Source organism: Gymnoscopelus microlampas, assembly GCF_963454915.1.
Source record: "Gymnoscopelus microlampas genome assembly, chromosome: 19".
NCBI classification, from domain to species: domain Eukaryota; kingdom Metazoa; phylum Chordata; class Actinopteri; order Myctophiformes; family Myctophidae; genus Gymnoscopelus; species Gymnoscopelus microlampas.
The window spans coordinates 7,738,815-7,758,069 of record NC_139956.1 but is presented as its reverse complement, the minus strand read 5'-3'; the positions used below and the strand labels follow the sequence as shown (position 1 = coordinate 7,758,069).

Below are 19,255 nucleotides of genomic sequence, written 5' to 3'. Positions count from 1 at the left end.
AGGTGCATAATCAATGCGTTTCACTATAAAATACAACAATAGTAGCGAAATACACCAAAGTAGCAATACAGCGACCCGCACACAATATGAATCTTCTTTCTTTATACATTTTCTTGAACTGAAATATATTTATACAGAGCAGAAACCCTAAAGCTCCTCTCGAACTGGACTTTCAGCCGACCCGGTGTCCAGTAGAGCAGCTTGATGGTTGATGTTCTTGGCGGCTCTGATGGCTGTCTTCATGGAGGTGTCGATCCAGGCGTGGGGCAGAGCGGTGTGTTCTCCAGCAAAGTGCACCCTGCCCTCGCTGGCAAACAGCTCCTTGGCATAGTCTATGTGCTGGTAGGGGGTGAAGAGAGCGTAGGCACCCAGGCTGTAAGGATCCAGGCTCCACTTTTTCACCACCACTCCCGTACAGAGGGACCTGGTAGCAGCAGAGTAGAATTAGAACGGAATTAATTATAGCAGTGGTTTTCAACCAGTGCTCCGGGGACCACCAGTGGTCCTTGAGGGGGTACCAGGGGGTCTCCAGCAAAATGTGTTAACATAGCGTCACAATCATTTTAACCACTTAGCTTTGGCTATTCAAAAATAGCAGATCTACAAGCTCATAACGCGGCACCGAGTGCCGCGCTATGAGCTTGTAGATCTGCTATTTTTGAAAATTCTTGAAAATGTGTGCATATCTTTGAACACATATATTTGATATAAAGCAAACATTTTTAACTCAAATCTTTGCTTCTGGGGGTCCCTGGCACAAAACATTTTCCGATGGGGGTCCGCGGCCAAATGTATATCAATTTAGGGGTCCTTGGCATGAAACAGGCTGAAAACCACTGAATTATAGGGTTTGATTTGCTGGGGAGGAATGCGTCAAAATCCATCCCTCTCTGGTCATTCATTTTCATGGCTGATGGGGATATGTTTTATACCTGCTTCTGGTCAGACTAAATTAACCACATTTCCTTTTGGCAAATGATATGCTTGATATTTATGTTTGATGATATCACAATTTTACAATTGAATTAAAACAATGTTAACCACATGAACCCTGGCATCACTATCGTGGGCAAATTGAAAGAAAAAACTCAAAATGTGTAAAAATGTAATAAAAAAGAAGAAAACAAAACAAAACAAAATAAAAAACAAGAATGTTTCCTATAAAATCTAATATTTTTTGCATATCTACACACACACACAATGCATCACAATGCCCCCCCCCCCCTCCCTGTTATAGAACATAGTAGAGTAGAACATAACAGCATGAAAAATAGCAGAGTGAAACAGAACAGTACCTGATGTGCTCTCCGTGGATCTTCACCAAGTCGTTGAGAACCAGGTCTTTGAGCTCTTCGTCGCTCGCTCCCAGGAAGAGAGTGGAGTCGTCAGACCAGGTGTAAGATGCCAGGAGGACGCCAATGGACTCGTTTGAGGGGAAGCCGTGACTGGGGTAGTAGATGTATCTGGAGTAGGGATGATGAGGGACGACATTTTGGCCGTATCCGTTAACCGATTAATTGCCTGGCCAAGTCCACTGATACAGACACCGATAGATATTGCAAAACGAGTTTCCAGTAGGGTTACCTTATTCCTGTTATTATCACATAGTACAGTGGTTCTCAAACTTTTTCGTGCCAAGGACCCCCAAATAGACACTTATTAGACCGCGGACCCCCATTTCAAAAGATATGCCAGGGACCCCCATAAGAGAAGATTTTTTACGGCTCTAGCAGTGATTCTCAACCATTTTAATTTCAAGGATCCCCAGTTTGACATGCATTAGGCTACGGACCCACATTTAATGGCAATTCTATCACTTGGACCACAATTTACATTGTAAAATCTATGTCAATTTAACTCTGAGAGTGTACAAATGGAACCAAATGGACCCGTTAGGGTCCATTTGGTTCCATTTGTACACTCTCAGAGTTACAGACCCATAAGGGACCATTTGGTGCCTAATCTATCATTTAGCTGGGGACCCCCTGGAACTACCTCAAGGACCCCTGGGGGTCCCCGGACCCCACTTTGAGAACCATGGACATAGTAACTGTGATTATATAAATGCAGATGCTGAATTCAAAAAATCATGCAAGCTTGCATTCTCATTACGTGACTTATTATAGGTCTACTGATGCACATTAGTTCAAACAATGTAAATGTAGTAAAGATGAGAACACTGATTGATTCTGCAGCCTTCAATTACGATGATTGAAGACTTTTTCAGGTTCACATTCAAACATATTTATAAAATAATCAAAAAGTTATCCGGATTATTTAGCCAATACAGATTTGACCGATATAGCATATAAATATTGTCCGATACAGTCATGATGAATGATTCATCGTGCATCCCTAACCTGGAGGGGCGGTCCGTGATGCTCTTCCCTCCCCGGATGCCATCGTCCTCCCAGAACTTCTTGCTGAAGGTGAGGATGATCTTGGTAGAACTGTCATAATGCACTGAACGCAGCGCCTCCATCTTGTGGGAAGAGAGAGGAGGCCAGAAGTCTATGAACAGGGCCGCCTTCGCTGTGGTCGTTACCAGGACAAAGTCGGCAGAGACTTCGGTCAAAGACGATCGGCCGCTTTCCTGATATGACACGATGACGCCAGTAGCTGATTGGCTGATGCGTTTGACCTTGGCGTTAAGGAGGACTGTGGAATCGAGGGTGGTGAGAAGGGCCTGGGGGAGGAGGTCCGTTCCGCCAGTCACTTCAAAGTACCTTAAATACCAAATTCAGTTCAATAACAAGATGGCTGCCATTTGATAATGCTGCAAAGCATTCAACATCATTGTTGTCGTTAAAGTAAAACACATCATTATGATTTCCAAAGTGAATAGTCTTGTGCATCGCCGTAGAAACTGAGCTTACTGCGACTTCCCAACCAATCAGAGTATGCAACACTTTAGGAGGTACGTGTCACTCTCTGCGAAGGTCCTCAGTGACACATTTTCCATCACTTTTTGTCATGCGACGCGTCAGACAACGCTTGTTGCACAACGCATAAATTGACCCTCCCACTCACACACACAGTTCTTACTTAATGTCGTTGTTGATATCTGTTTGATCGTAGATCATTTCAGACAGGGCTGTGTACATGAGGCTGTTCTCGTTCAGCAGGTCTCCAATCATCCTCACTGCTTCATGACTCAGTCCACCTTCCTCTGTCAGGAACCCCTTAAGGGAAAAGCAGACAATCAGATGTTTTCCACATTCAATTTGTGGAGGAAATGTTTAATACTTCTGTTCAGAGTATAAATATCAGTCTATCTTATCTCAGATCAATTCAGTGTGTGGATTACTCCTTCTCTATAAATGTAAATATAAGGTATTTAAGTGTTGGTTATTCACTTCCCCAGATCCTTCCTGCCAGTCCAGGGATCGAACTGGGAACATTTCAGCCACAAACACATTCCTCTAACCCAGTGGTTCTTAACCTGTGGGTCGGGACCCCTAAGTGGTCTCTACATGATTTTGGGGGGGTCCCCAGATGACAGTGAAGTGACAATTTAAGGACCTTTAAGACCTTTTCAATACAAAAAAATAAGAAAAAAAGACCATTACTGCATCAAAAGCCATCAACAAACTTAACGATAAAAAGTGGTCAAACATTGTCCAAATTGTCAAATGATATAAGAAGGAATAGCAGATCTACAAGCTCTAAGCTTGTAGATCTACTATTTTCAGAATATTTATCTGTGGAACCGAGTCAAACAAAATGCAATGCCTCAACTCCAACCACTCCAAGTGCTTGTCATAGGTGGGGGGTCCCCAGTCCAAATATGATTCTGGGGGGTTGCGGCCTGAAAAGGTTGAGCACCAGTGATCTAACCTTTAGGCCACGCTGAATTCCGGTGGCTGGTCGAAAGTTGATAGCGGTGTGAATGAAGAAACGGTATTCATTCATACGGCAATGTGTTTCTTTACCTGGACAGAATAGTGGTCGTATTTCTTCAGTGCTTCTTTGCAGCCGTGTGTTTCCACTTCCCTTTTCACCTGTAGAAAAAAATATACCATCGTCAATTGATCCGTTCGTCCGCTCATTTTACCACGACAAATGTGCTTCTATTTTCATGGTAAAAATGCTTCTAATCTTATGGTAAAATTAGAAGCGTTTCCACCCTTGCTGCTGGGTTTTACACTTTGCAACGTTGTTACCTCTGAGTTTGACACACACAACGCATGGATGCACTCAAGCACATGCACGCACGCACACGCACACACACACAGGCACTTTTCCTCCATCTTTCCTGCCTTCCATCTACCTCTCTTCTCTCCCCCTCTTCATCCTCCATACCTTCTCCAAAGCTTGCTGTAGCAGTGCATCAGCAGACTTCCCTCTCTCCTCTCTGCTCACGTTGTATTTAAGGACGTCAGGGTTGGCTTTCACGGCGTACGTTTTCTTCCGAGTCCCGTTGATCAGGTAAAACGTGTTCTCATCGTCCATGGCGAATTCGTTCAGCTTGAGTCCCAGTTGTTTGATGTACAAGAGAACAATTCTGAGTGTTTAAAAACAAGAAAAAGAAAAAAGGATATAAGGTGAGATGAGTCGAAAAAGACAGATGTATGTTGATTGCATAAGTATGCTACTTAGACCCATGGTTCTCAAAGTGGGGTCCGGGGACCCCCAGGGATCCTTGAGGTAGTTCCAGGGGGTCCCCAGCTAAATGATAGATTAGGCACCAAATGGACCCTTATGGGTCTGTAACTCTGAGAGTGTACATTTGTACCGGGTCCATTTGACTGCGGTCACGCTGGCCGCTCTTCAGAGAGAGTCAGTCGCGCTAGCCGCGCTTCAAAAATGATTGCGCAGCTACTGGCTTTTTACGGTTAGGCGGACTGATGGTGCGTTCAATGAAATCGTAAATCCCAGTTACTTCAATATATACATGTAAAAATTTAATAAAACCAACTAAAAACATTGTTTGTGTCTAATGTTCTCGTCTGTGATTATTACAGAAATGTTTTACTGCACAAATTATTAATAATAAAATATTGTAATATTACAAAATCCCATACAGTTTAATGTAATTCTTTGGAAAATCATAAAAAAAATCTAAAAACAGAGTTATCACCCAGCAACTAAATGTTATTGTGCCCATGTGTGTCCTTTACAATATGTGATTATTACCAATATATTTTACTGTACCGATTATTAATAATAAAATATTGAAATATTACAGAATCCCATCCATTTCAATGTCATTTTTCAGAAAATCAGTCAAAAAACATAGTTATCACCCAACAACTAAATATTAATGTGTCCCATGGTCTCTTGTAAAGCTGTGATGATTATCAATATGTTTTACAGCAGCAATTATTAAAAATAAATTATTGAAATATTACAGAATCCCATCCATTTCAATGTAATCTTTAGAAAAATCATAAAAAAATCCAAAAAACATAGTTATCGCCCAACAACTATATATTAATGTGCCCCATGGTCTCCTGTGCACCTGTGATGATTATCAATATGTTTTACAGCAGCAATTATTAATAATAAATTATTGAAATATTACAGAATCCCATCCATTTCAATGTAATCTTTAGAAAAATCATAAGAAATCCAAAAAACATAGTTATCGCCCAACAACTATATATTAATGTGCCCCATGGTCTCTTGTGCACCTGTGATGATTACCAATATGTTTTACAGCAGCATTTATTAATAATAAATTATTGAAATATTACAGAATCCCATGCATTTCAATGTAATCTTTAAAAAAATCATAAAAAATCCCCAAAACATAGTTATCACCCAACAACTATATATTAATGTGCCCCATGGTCTCTTGTACACCTGTGATGATTACCAATATGTTTTACAGCAGCATTTATTAATAATAAATTATTGAAATATTACAGAATCCCATCCATTTCAATGTAATCTTTAGAAAAATCATAACAAATCCAGAAAACATAGTTATCGCCCAACAGCTATATATTAATGTGCCCCATGGTCTCTTGTGCACCTGTGATGATTACCAATATGTTTTACAGCAGCAATTATTAATAATAAATTATTGAAATATTATAGAATCCCATGCATTTCAATGTAATCTTTAAAAAAATCATAAAAAAATCCAAAAAACATAGTTATCACCCAACAACTATATATTAATGTGCCCCATGGTCTCTTGTGCACCTGTGATGATTACCAATATGTTTTACAGCAGCATTTATTAATAATAAATGATTGAAATATTACAGAATCCCATCCATTTCAATGTAATCTTTAGAAAAATCATAAGAAATCCAAAAAACATAGTTATCGCCCAACAGCTATATATTAATGTGCCCCATGGTCTCTTGTACACCTGTGATGATTACCAATATGTTTTACAGCAGCATTTATTAATAATAAATTATTGAAATATTACAGAATCCCATCCATCTCAATGTAATCTTTAGAAAAATCATAAGAAATCCAAAAAACATAGTTATCGTCCAACAGCTATATATTAATGTGCCCCATGGTCTCTTGTACACCTGTGATGATTACCAATATGTTTTACAGCAGCATTTATTAATAATAAATTATTGAAATATTATAGAATCCCATCCTATTCAATGTAATCTTTAGAAAAATAATAAGAAATCCAAAAAACATAGTTATCGCCCAACAGCTATATATTAATGTGCCCCATGGTCTCTTGTACACCTGTGATGATTACCAATATGTTTTACAGCAGCAATTATTAATAATAAATTATTGAAATATTATAGAATCCCATGCATTTCAATGTAATCTTTAAAAAAATCATAAAAAATCCCAAAAACATAGTTATCACCCAACAACTATATATTAATGTGCCCCATGGTCTCTTGTACACCTGTGATGATTACCAATATGTTTTACAGCAGCATTTATTAATAATAAATTATTGAAATATTACAGAATCCCATCCATTTCAATGTAATCTTTAAAAAAATCATAAAAAATCCCAAAAACATAGTTATCACCCAACAACTATATATTAATGTGCCCCATGGTCTCTTGTACACCTGTGATGATTACCAATATGTTTTACAGCAGCATTTATTAATAATAAATTATTGAAATATTACAGAATCCCATCCATTTCAATGTAATCTTTAGAAAAATCATAAGAAATCCAAAAAACATAGTTATCGCCCAACAGCTATATATTAATGTGCCCCATGGTCTCTTGTACACCTGTGATGATTACCAATATGTTTTACAGCAGCAATTATTAATAATAAATTATTGAAATATTATAGAATCCCATGCATTTCAATGTAATCTTTAAAAAAATCATAAGAAATCCAAAAAACATAGTTATCGCCCAACAGCTATATATTAATGTGCCCCATGGTCTCTTGTACACCTGTGATGATTACCAATATGTTTTACAGCAGCAATTATTAATAATAAATTATTGAAATATTATAGAATCCCATGCATTTCAATGTAATCTTTAAAAAAATCATAAAAAATCCCAAAAACATAGTTATCACCCAACAACTATATATTAATGTGCCCCATGGTCTCTTGTACACCTGTGATGATTACCAATATGTTTTACAGCAGCATTTATTAATAATAAATTATTGAAATATTACAGAATCCCATCCATTTCAATGTAATCTTTAGAAAAATCATAACAAATCCAGAAAACATAGTTATCGCCCAACAGCTATATATTAATGTGCCCCATGGTCTCTTGTACACCTGTGATGATTACCAATATGTTTTACAGCAGCAATTATTAATAATAAATTATTGAAATATTATAGAATCCCATGCATTTCAATGTAATCTTTAAAAAAATCATAAAAAATCCAAAAAACATAGTTATCACCCAACAACTATATATGAATGTGCCCCATGGTCTCTTGTACACCTGTGATGATTACCAATATGTTTTACAGCAGCATGTATTAATAATAAATTATTGAAATATTACAGAATCCCATCCATTTCAATGTAATCTTTAGAAAAATCATAAGAAATCCAAAAAACATAGTTATCGCCCAACAACTATATATTAATGTGCCCCATGGTCTCTTGTACACCTGTGATGATTATCAATATGTTTTACAGCAGCAATTATTAATAATAAATTATTGAAATATTACAGAATCCCATCCATTTCAATGTAATCTTTAGAAAAATCATAAAAAAATCAGAAAACATAGTTATCACCCAACAACTATATATGAATGTGCCCCATGGTCTCTTGTGCACCTGTGATGATTACCAATATGTTTTACAGCAGCATTTATTAATAATAAATTATTGAAATATTACAGAATCCCATCCTATTCAATGTAATCTTTAGAAAAATCATAAGAAATCCAAAAAACATAGTTATCACCCAACAACTATATATTAATGTGCCCCATGGTCTCTTGTACACCTGTGATGATTACCAATATGTTTTACAGCAGCATTTATTAATAATAAATTATTGAAATATTACAGAATCCCATCCATTTCAATGTAATCTTTAGAAAAATCATAAGAAATCCCAAAAACATAGTTATCGCCCAACAGCTATATATTAATGTGCCCCATGGTCTCTTGTACACCTGTGATGATTACCAATATGTTTTACAGCAGCAATTATTAATAATAAATTATTGAAATATTATAGAATCCCATGCATTTCAATGTAATCTTTAAAAAAATCATAAGAAATCCAAAAAACATAGTTATCACCCAACAACTATATATTAATGTGCCCCATGGTCTCTTGTACACCTGTGATGATTACCAATATGTTTTACAGCAGCATTTATTAATAATAAATTATTGAAATATTACAGAATCCCATCCATTTCAATGTAATCTTTAGAAAAATCATAAGAAATCCAAAAAACATAGTTATCACCCAACAACTATATATTAATGTGCCCCATGGTCTCTTGTGCACCTGTGATGATTACCAATATGTTTTACAGCAGCAATTATTAATAATAAATTATTGAAATATTATAGAATCCCATGCATTTCAATGTAATCTTTAAAAAAATCATAAAAAATCCCCAAAACATAGTTATCACCCAACAACTATATATTAATGTGCCCCATGGTCTCTTGTGTACCTGTGATGATTACCAATATGTTTTACAGCAGCATTTATTAATAATACATTATTGAAATATTACAGAATCCCATCCTATTCAATGTAATCTTTAGAAAAATAATAAGAAATCCAAAAAACATAGTTATCGCCCAACAACTATATATTAATGTGCCCCATGGTCTCTTGTGTACCTGTGATGATTATCAATATGTTTTACAGCAGCAATTATTAATAATAAATTATTGAAATATTACAGAATCCCATGCATTTCAATGTAATCTTTAGAAAAATCATTAAAAAATCAGAAAACATAGTTATCACCCAACAACTATATATGAATGTGCCCCATGGTCTCTTGTGCACCTGTGATGATTACCAATATGTTTTACAGCAGCATTTATTAATAATAAATTATTGAAATATTACAGAATCCCATCCTATTCAATGTAATCTTTAGAAAAATCATAACAAATCCAAAAAACATAGTTATCGCCCAACAACTATATATTAATGTGCCCCATGGTCTCTTGTGCACCTGTGATGATTACCAATATGTTTTACAGCAGCATTTATTAATGATAAATTATTGAAATATTACAGAATCCCATCCTATTCAATGTAATCTTTAGAAAAATCATAAAAAATCACAAAAACATAGTTATCGCCCAACAACTATATATTAATGTGCCCCATGGTCTCTTGTGCACCTGTGATGATTACTAATATGTTTTACAGCAGCATTTATTAATAAAAAATTATTGAAATATTACAGAATCCCATCCTATTCAATGTAATCTTTAGAAAAATCATAACAAATCCAAAAAACATAGTTATCGCCCAACAACTATATATTAATGTGCCCCATGGTCTCTTGTACACCTGTGATGATTACCAATATGTTTTACAGCAGCAATTATTAATAATAAATTATTGAAATATTACAGAATTCCATCCATTTCAATGTAATCTTTAGAAAAATCATAAAAAATCCAAAAAACATAGTTATCGCCCAACAACTATATATTAATGTGCCCCATGGTCTCTTGTGTACCTGTGATGATTACCAATATGTTTTACAGCAGCATTTATTAATAATAAATTATTGAAATATTACAGAATCCCATCCTATTCAATGTAATCTTTAGAAAAATCATAAGAAATCCAAAAAACATAGTTTTCGCCCAACAACTATATATTAATGTGCCCCATGGTCTCTTGTGCACCTGTGATGATTACCAATATGTTTTACAGCAGCAATTATTAATAATAAATTATTGAAATATTATAGAATCCCATGCATTTCAATGTAATCTTTAAAATAATCATAAAAAATCCAAAAAACATAGTTATCGCCCAACAGCTATATATTAATGTGCCCCATGGTCTCTTGTACACCTGTGATGATTATCAATATGTTTTACAGCAGCAAATATTAATAATAAATTATTGAAATATTACAGAATCCCATCCAATTCAATGTAATCTTTAGAAAAATCATAAAAAATCCCCAAAACATAGTTATCACCCAACAACTATTTATTAATGTTCCCCATGGTCTCTTGTACACCTGTGATGATTATCAATATGTTTTACAGCAGCCTTTATTAATAATAAATTATTGAAATATTACAGAATCCCATCCAATTCAATGTAATCTTTAGAAAAATCATAAAAAATCCCCAAAACATAGTTATCACCCAACAACTATGTATTAATGTGCCCCATGGTCTCTTGTACACCTGTCATGATTACCAATATGTTTTACAGCAGCATTTATTCATAATAAATTATTGAAATATTACAGAATCCCATCTATTTCAATATAATCTTTAGAAAAATAATTTAAAAAATCCAAAAAACATAGTTATCACCCAACAACTATATATTAATGTGCCCCATGGTCTCTTGTAAAGCTGTGATGATTATCAATATGTTTTACAGCAGCAATTATTAATAATAAATTATTGAAATATTACAGAATCCCATCCATTACAATGTAATCTTTAGAAAAATCATATTAAATCCAAAAAACATAGTTATCGCCCAACAACTATATATTAATGTGCCCCATGGTCTCTTGTACACCTGTGATGATTATCAATATGTTTTACAGCAGCAATTATTAATAATACATTATTGAAATATTACAGAATCCCATCCATTTCAATGTAATCTTTAGAAAAATCATAAAAAATCCCCAAAACATAGTTATCACCCAACAACTATTTATTAATGTTCCCCATGGTCTCTTGTACACCTGTGATGATTATCAATATGTTTTACAGCAGCCTTTATTAATAATAAATTATTGAAATATTACAGAATCCCATCCAATTCAATGTAATCTTTAGAAAAATCATAAAAAATCCCCAAAACATAGTTATCACCCAACAACTATGTATTAATGTGCCCCATGGTCTCTTGTACACCTGTCATGATTACCAATATGTTTTACAGCAGCATTTATTCATAATAAATTATTGAAATATTACAGAATCCCATGCATTTCAATGTAATCTTTAGAAAAATCATAAAAAAATCAGAAAACATAGTTATCACCCAACAACTATATATGAATGTGCCCCATGGTCTCTTGTGCACCTGTGATGATTACCAATATGTTTTACAGCAGCATTTATTAATAATAAATTATTGAAATATTACAGAATCCCATCCTATTCAATGTAATCTTTAGAAAAATCATAACAAATCCAAAAAACATAGTTATCGCCCAACAACTATATATTAATGTGCCCCATGGTCTCTTGTGCACCTGTGATGATTACCAATATGTTTTACAGCAGCATTTATTAATGATAAATTATTGAAATATTACAGAATCCCATCCTATTCAATGTAATCTTTAGAAAAATCATAAAAAATCCCAAAAACATAGTTATCGCCCAACAACTATATATTAATGTGCCCCATGGTCTCTTGTGCACCTGTGATGATTACTAATATCATATTAGTAATCATCACAGGTGCACAAGAGACCATGGGGCACATTAATATATAGTTGTTGGGCGATAACTATGTTTTTGGGATTTTTTATGATTTTTCTAAAGATTACATTGAATAGGATGGGATTCTGTAATACATATTAGTAATATGTTTTACAGCAGCATTTATTAATAAAAAATTATTGAAATATTACAGAATCCCATCCTATTCAATGTAATCTTTAGAAAAATCATAACAAATCCAAAAAACATAGTTATCGCCCAACAACTATATATTAATGTGCCCCATGGTCTCTTGTACACCTGTGATGATTACCAATATGTTTTACAGCAGCAATTATTAATAATAAATTATTGAAATATTACAGAATTCCATCCATTTCAATGTAATCTTTAGAAAAATCATAAAAAATCCCAAAAACATAGTTATCGCCCAACAACTATATATTAATGTGCCCCATGGTCTCTTGTGCACCTGTGATGATTACTAATATGTTTTACAGCAGCATTTATTAATAAAAAATTATTGAAATATTACAGAATCCCATCCTATTCAATGTAATCTTTAGAAAAATCATAACAAATCCAAAAAACATAGTTATCGCCCAACAACTATATATTAATGTGCCCCATGGTCTCTTGTACACCTGTGATGATTACCAATATGTTTTACAGCAGCAATTATTAATAATAAATTATTGAAATATTACAGAATTCCATCCATTTCAATGTAATCTTTAGAAAAATCATAAAAAATCCAAAAAACATAGTTATCGCCCAACAACTATATATTAATGTGCCCCATGGTCTCTTGTGTACCTGTGATGATTACCAATATGTTTTACAGCAGCATTTATTAATAATAAATTATTGAAATATTACAGAATCCCATCCTATTCAATGTAATCTTTAGAAAAATCATAAGAAATCCAAAAAACATAGTTTTCGCCCAACAACTATATATTAATGTGCCCCATGGTCTCTTGTGCACCTGTGATGATTACCAATATGTTTTACAGCAGCAATTATTAATAATAAATTATTGAAATATTATAGAATCCCATGCATTTCAATGTAATCTTTAAAATAATCATAAAAAATCCAAAAAACATAGTTATCGCCCAACAGCTATATATTAATGTGCCCCATGGTCTCTTGTACACCTGTGATGATTATCAATATGTTTTACAGCAGCAAATATTAATAATAAATTATTGAAATATTACAGAATCCCATCCAATTCAATGTAATCTTTAGAAAAATCATAAAAAATCCCCAAAACATAGTTATCACCCAACAACTATTTATTAATGTTCCCCATGGTCTCTTGTACACCTGTGATGATTATCAATATGTTTTACAGCAGCCTTTATTAATAATAAATTATTGAAATATTACAGAATCCCATCCAATTCAATGTAATCTTTAGAAAAATCATAAAAAATCCCCAAAACATAGTTATCACCCAACAACTATGTATTAATGTGCCCCATGGTCTCTTGTACACCTGTCATGATTACCAATATGTTTTACAGCAGCATTTATTCATAATAAATTATTGAAATATTACAGAATCCCATCTATTTCAATATAATCTTTAGAAAAATAATTTAAAAAATCCAAAAAACATAGTTATCACCCAACAACTATATATTAATATGCCCCATGGTCTCTTGTAAAGCTGTGATGATTATCAATATGTTTTACAGCAGCAATTATTAATAATAAATTATTGAAATATTACAGAATCCCATCCATTACAATGTAATCTTTAGAAAAATCATATTAAATCCAAAAAACATAGTTATCGCCCAACAACTATATATTAATGTGCCCCATGGTCTCTTGTACACCTGTGATGATTATCAATATGTTTTACAGCAGCAATTATTAATAATACATTATTGAAATATTACAGAATCCCATCCATTTCAATGTAATCTTTAGAAAAATCATAAAAAATCCCCAAAACATAGTTATCACCCAACAACTATATATTAATGTGCCCCATGGTCTCTTGTACACCTTTGTACACCTGTGATGATTATCAATATGTTTTACAGCAGCAATTATTAATAATAAAGTATTGAAATATTACAGAATCCCATCCACTTCAATGTAATCTTTAGAAAAATCATAAGAAATCCAAAAAACATAGTTATCGCCCAACAACTATATATTAATGTTCCCCCGGTCTCTTGTACACCTGTGATGATTATCAAAATGTTTTACAGCAGCATTTATTACTAAAAAAATATTGAAATATTACAGAATCCCAAGCGTAACTGCCTACTATGGGATATCATCGGAAACCGGTAGTGGTATAAATACCATTGCGTCACATGAGCTCTTCTTCCACTCTGCCAACGCGAAGCACACGGAGCCAACGAAGCATAACTAAGGGGAAACTGACAAAATCCAACAATACCCATAGCGAGGGCACTACCGTGCTTCTCTACGGGCGCTTTCGTTTAAAAACAGTTTCAGTTTATTATAACTCTCCCGTTCTCGAATTTCGACGTATTTGTCTCCGCCAGGAGACTATGTTTTCGTTCTCGTCCTTCCGTGTGTCCACCAAGCTAACATTGGTCAAGCTTCACGTGACACGTGACAATATGTTGAAAGGGTGTGCTTTGATTGGCTAGCGAGACGCATGATGAAATAGAGTCCTATAAATAGCTGTGTCACTTCAAAAGATCATTTATATTTTTGAAGTGAGGTAAGACCCTCGTGGGGCCCTCCGCTCCACTCGGCCCCACGCGCCAGTGGAGCCATCAGCAAGGTCCGGGATGAGCAGGCCTCTAGGGCCGCTCCCTCATCCCCTGACCGAGAGGTCGCTGCCGAGGCTGTCGGGCCTCCCAGCCTTCTCCCCCACCACCTCCATCGCCGCATGGGGAGACACTGCCACGGAATGCAGCGACTCGGACGGCGAGGACGAGGAATTCATCGTGGTGGTGGACGAGGAGGAGGATATAGGCCCAACATCCTACCAGCAGTCTCAGAAGGTACCGTTGTCCAGCCCGGACCGTCCTGAGCCTGCATCGGAGCCTGCTCCGGACCCAGCGGTGGCTCCTGCGGTTGCCAGCCAGGCGTCGGAACCGCTGGAGCCCGTGTCCGCAGTGCTCAAGTGCTCAGTGCTTGAGCAGCCGATGGAGCAGGTGAAGACGTCCATCGGGGTCCCCATCGCGGGGACCGACCACACCAGGAGGTCCAAGACCACGACGCACGCCACACTCTACAAGGCCTCGGCAACGGCAGCCAAGGTACTAACGTGGAGTCGCTTTTCCAGGGTTCCGCCGCGGCGAAGCTTGCGGAGATGCAAGCCCGGCCCCTGGAGGACACGGCATCAGCGGCTCAGGTACACGAAACTTTCATTGCAGACGTAGTGGAGCCAGCGAGGCTGGTCCAGCTCGCAATACTCTGCTCCTGTACCGCCCTGATGTGGACGGGCCGAACCATGGCTCTCACAGCCGACTTAAAGAGACTACAGTGGCTCGAGCTCGCCTCTGGTTGCAAGGCCATCTTGACCTCGGGTCTGAAAAGTCTCCCGCTCAAACCGGACAACCTCTTCGACACCGCTGCCGACTGGATCATCAAGACCAAGGCGGCGGAGAAGCAGCTCAAGGACACAACCACAGGCCTCCTCTCAACCCCCGCAACCCCCGCTGTGGCCAGGCCTAAACAGCAAGGCCTGGGGGCGGCAGACGCACCTCTGGACGTCAGCGTGGTGCATCCAGGGCGTCCTCCACCAGAGCTAGTTCCTGGGAGCGACCCGATAGCTCTCTTGGTTTCCAGGACGTAAGGCGTAAGGACGACAAGAAAGCTCCTCAACCCCCCCTCACCTCGGCCCCGATGCAAGGACAGTGGGCCCCGGCGCGGGGGTTGGGAGGGTAAATTACATTAATTTCCCGGTTCTACTGGGCGAGCACCAGCTGATTTTCCCGTCACGGCCCCTCGGCCGGCGTCATGCGGGGCCAGCTTCCGAAACGCCCCCGACAGAACGGGGCGACATCCCAAACACTGTAGGGACAGATCCTGTGCATGCTGTAATCATTGTGAATCAAATACAGGTAGTGAAACCTTTAATTTTGAATCAAATGTCTCTAATATGCTATGTGAAAGGGGGGTTCTGTGTAAACAAAACTTTTTTTCCAACTGCGACACAGCAGTTGCTTCTTCCGTCCGGCAGAGGGCGGCAAAACGCCTCTGCAGGACGGAGGAGCCACAAAATGGCCGCCTCCCAACACCTCGCCAAAATGGCGGAGGTGAAGCGGAAGTTTACGCCTCACAGAACCCTGGTGTTACACCGGCGAATGTCCCCAGGGGGAGCAATACTTTCGCTCCGGGTACACACACCTCACAAGAGGTCCGTTCCTATCGACCTCACGAACATGGCGGACGAAGTTCAACGGAAATCGCCTCGACGGGCCCCGGTGTCGCTCCATCAACACTCCCCTGGTCGGAGAGGTGTTCGGATCCGGGTAAGTACTACACCGGGGCAAGGGTCCGAGACTACGTCTGGAGAGCCGACGGCGTCTCGTATCCCCATGGGAACGGGCGCGCGCTCTGTGACGAGACCGACATTAGCCCAGCTAGCGCTACCGAGCAATGCTACAGGGCGGATGTCTACGGTGTGTGGGATTCCCCGTCTACGTCACGGGCTTTCCCCACCGTCGATCGGTCAGAGCCCGACGGGGCAGGTGATTTCAGCAGCCCCCACCATCCCCACGAACCCTCTCGCTCGATGCTTTTCCGAATGGAAAGCATGCAAACCGAATCCTTGAGTGCTGCGTACCATGTTAACAGGATACAGGTTGCAATTTTCGAGCAAACCTCCACTATCGGGCAAGATAGTGTTCTCCCACGCGTCGGGCCAAGTGGCCATAACGCTGAGGGAAGAGGTTTCAGCTCTCCTGAGCAAGGGCGCAATCAGTGATTTATCTCCGGATCAGAACCGACTGGGTTATTATTCAGAGCTTTTCCTGGTGAAAAGAAGGGGGGGGGGGGGGGGGGGGCGTAAGACCTATTCTGAACCTGAAGGGTTTGAACAGAATTCTGCAGGTTTTTCAATTAAACTTCGTATGCTCACAACAGCGACGCTGTTGAAGACCATACGAAAAAGCGATTGGTGGACGGGTATAGATATCAAGGATATCTATCTTTACGTCCCAATCTAACCGCCGCACTGCAAAGTCCCTGCGCTTCGGTTACGAAGGCGAGACGTGCAAGCATGCGGTACTCCCGTCCGGCATGTCACTAAGCCACAGGGTTTTTTCGTGACTGTGCACGGAGGCGGCGATAGCCCCGCTGCGGCAGCAGGGTCTGCGTCTGGCGACATATGTAGACAACTGGCTGCTGGCAGCGGACTCCAGGGTGGAGGTGGCACGGCACACGGAGGTGGCCATTACGCACCTGCAGTCCCTGGGCTTCACAATCGACGCTCAGGAGTGCGCTCTGATTCTTCCCAGCTAGCCACCTTCGTGGGAATTTTGGATTCCACCACGATGGTTGCGCGCCTGTCTCAGGACAGGACGGCGAGCTCTTTGACATGTGTGCGCTCCCTGCGCCTGGGGCGCCGGGTCACGTGCAGGACATGCATGCAAGCCGCGGGTCTCATGGCTTCGGCCATACGCCTGACCCGGTTGGGCAGATTCCACGAGAGACCTTTCCAGCAATGGATGCGGTCTCTGAGGATACTGCAGACCATGGGCTCACGGAAAGTGGTAGTGACATCACAGTTTGTGTCGTCACTCGAACCATGAACACACACGGCCTTCCTATCCAGAGGGGTCAGGATACGGGTAGGCACAGTAGTGTCCTGGAAGGTGATTACCATGGACGCCAGCTTCTCAGGTTAGGATACCTGGAGTTGCTGGGAGTCTTCCTCGCTCTCGAGGGTTTCAAGAGCCACATCGTGGGGTTCCATGTCCTGGTCAGAACGGAAAATGTCACAACGATGTGTTCTGCCTACAAACAAGGAGGCTTAGGGTCTCTTGTTTTGGTCAGATTAGCGCGCATGCTTACGCCTTGGAGCGTACAACATTCGGCTTCACTACGCGCCACTCATGTACCGGCCGGGCCTCCTGAGACATGGGTGCAGACCGGTTGTCCAAAACAAGGGCTCCGGTACGGGGACTGGCCACTATGCCCGAGGACGTTGGGCCTGATCTGGGCCCGGTTCGGCCGGGCCCAAGTCGGCCTGGTGGCTCCAAGAAGAACGCGGAGTGCTCGCGGTTCTTCTCGATCGTTCACCTGGTCCAGTCTTGGGAGTAGACGCCAGTCTTGGGAGTAGACGCACCACGGTCAGATGGGACCTGACCGTGGTGCTGGAAGCACTATGCCGGCCCCCCTTTTGAACCTTTTGAGACTTAGATCTGACGATCGTAAGCCTCAAAACGGTGCTCCTGGTGGCCCTTTTTACGGCATGACGCGTCTGTGACATGCAGGCGCTCTCGGTGAGTGGGGCTGCATGTGGTTTTCGGACGACGGCAGGAGGGTTTTGTTGAAACCCAACTTGGCCTTCGTGTCCCACACCGGCGCAGTTGCGGGGACTGGGGGCTTTTCATCCTCCGCCGTTCTTTTCGGCAAAGGATGAACGGTTACTTTGTCTCTGTCCAGTGAGGGCTCTGAAGCTCTACTGTTAGAGGGCAGCTATGGGCCGTAGGTCGTCTCAGCCTTTCGTCGCCTTTGGCCGAAGTCAGAGGTAGGCGATGGCTAAACCGACCCTGTCCAGATGGATCGTGGAGGCGATTCGGTTGGCGTACGAGAGTAGAGGGGTCCCTATTCCACTGGGACTGAGGGCCCTCTCTGCTCGAAAGGTAGCTGCATCTTGGGCCCTTTACAAAGGGGTGTCGATGCAGGTGATCTGCTCCGCGGCTGACTGGTCGTCTCCCTCGACCTTTGCATCTACTTACAGCCTTGACGTGGCGGCATCTACGATGGCGCGTACAGTCTTGGGTGTGGGAGCTGACTCCGGGTAGAAGAGTCTGGACATGCCTTGGGGCATGTCTTTTCTCCCTGTGTGAGTGCAGCAGCCGGGTTCCGACGGGGTCTGCGAGGCGTGCTCTCTCTCTCCCCGTCACGGTTTAATTGGTTGTTTCTAAACCTTTTTGCACCTTTCTTACTGGTGGGGGAGTGTAAACTTGCCTTGGGGCATGTTTCTTCTCCCTGTAAGTGTGCAGTGGCCAGTTTCATGGTAGGGAATGCGAGGGGTGCCCGGGGGCATGCTTCTCTTCCT

General features: G+C 39.9%; 1 protein-coding gene across 1 annotated transcript in view; it reads right to left on the bottom strand.

Moving 5' to 3' along the window:
- Positions 1-82: 82 nt before the first annotated feature.
- Positions 83-19,255, bottom strand: part of LOC311035196 (L-amino-acid oxidase-like) — a gene marked incomplete at its 5' end in the record, with an annotated part of 35,120 nt that continues 15,947 nt past the window's right edge. Inside the window, 6 exons of the mRNA XM_084043275.1 lie at positions 83-424; positions 1,296-1,463; positions 2,361-2,726; positions 3,046-3,182; positions 3,933-4,001; positions 4,303-4,504. Coding sequence (XP_083899401.1) covers positions 148-424; positions 1,296-1,463; positions 2,361-2,726; positions 3,046-3,182; positions 3,933-4,001; positions 4,303-4,504 — 1,219 coding nt within the window. The 3' untranslated portion in view covers positions 83-147. The remainder of the gene's footprint in view (positions 425-1,295; positions 1,464-2,360; positions 2,727-3,045; positions 3,183-3,932; positions 4,002-4,302; positions 4,505-19,255) is intronic.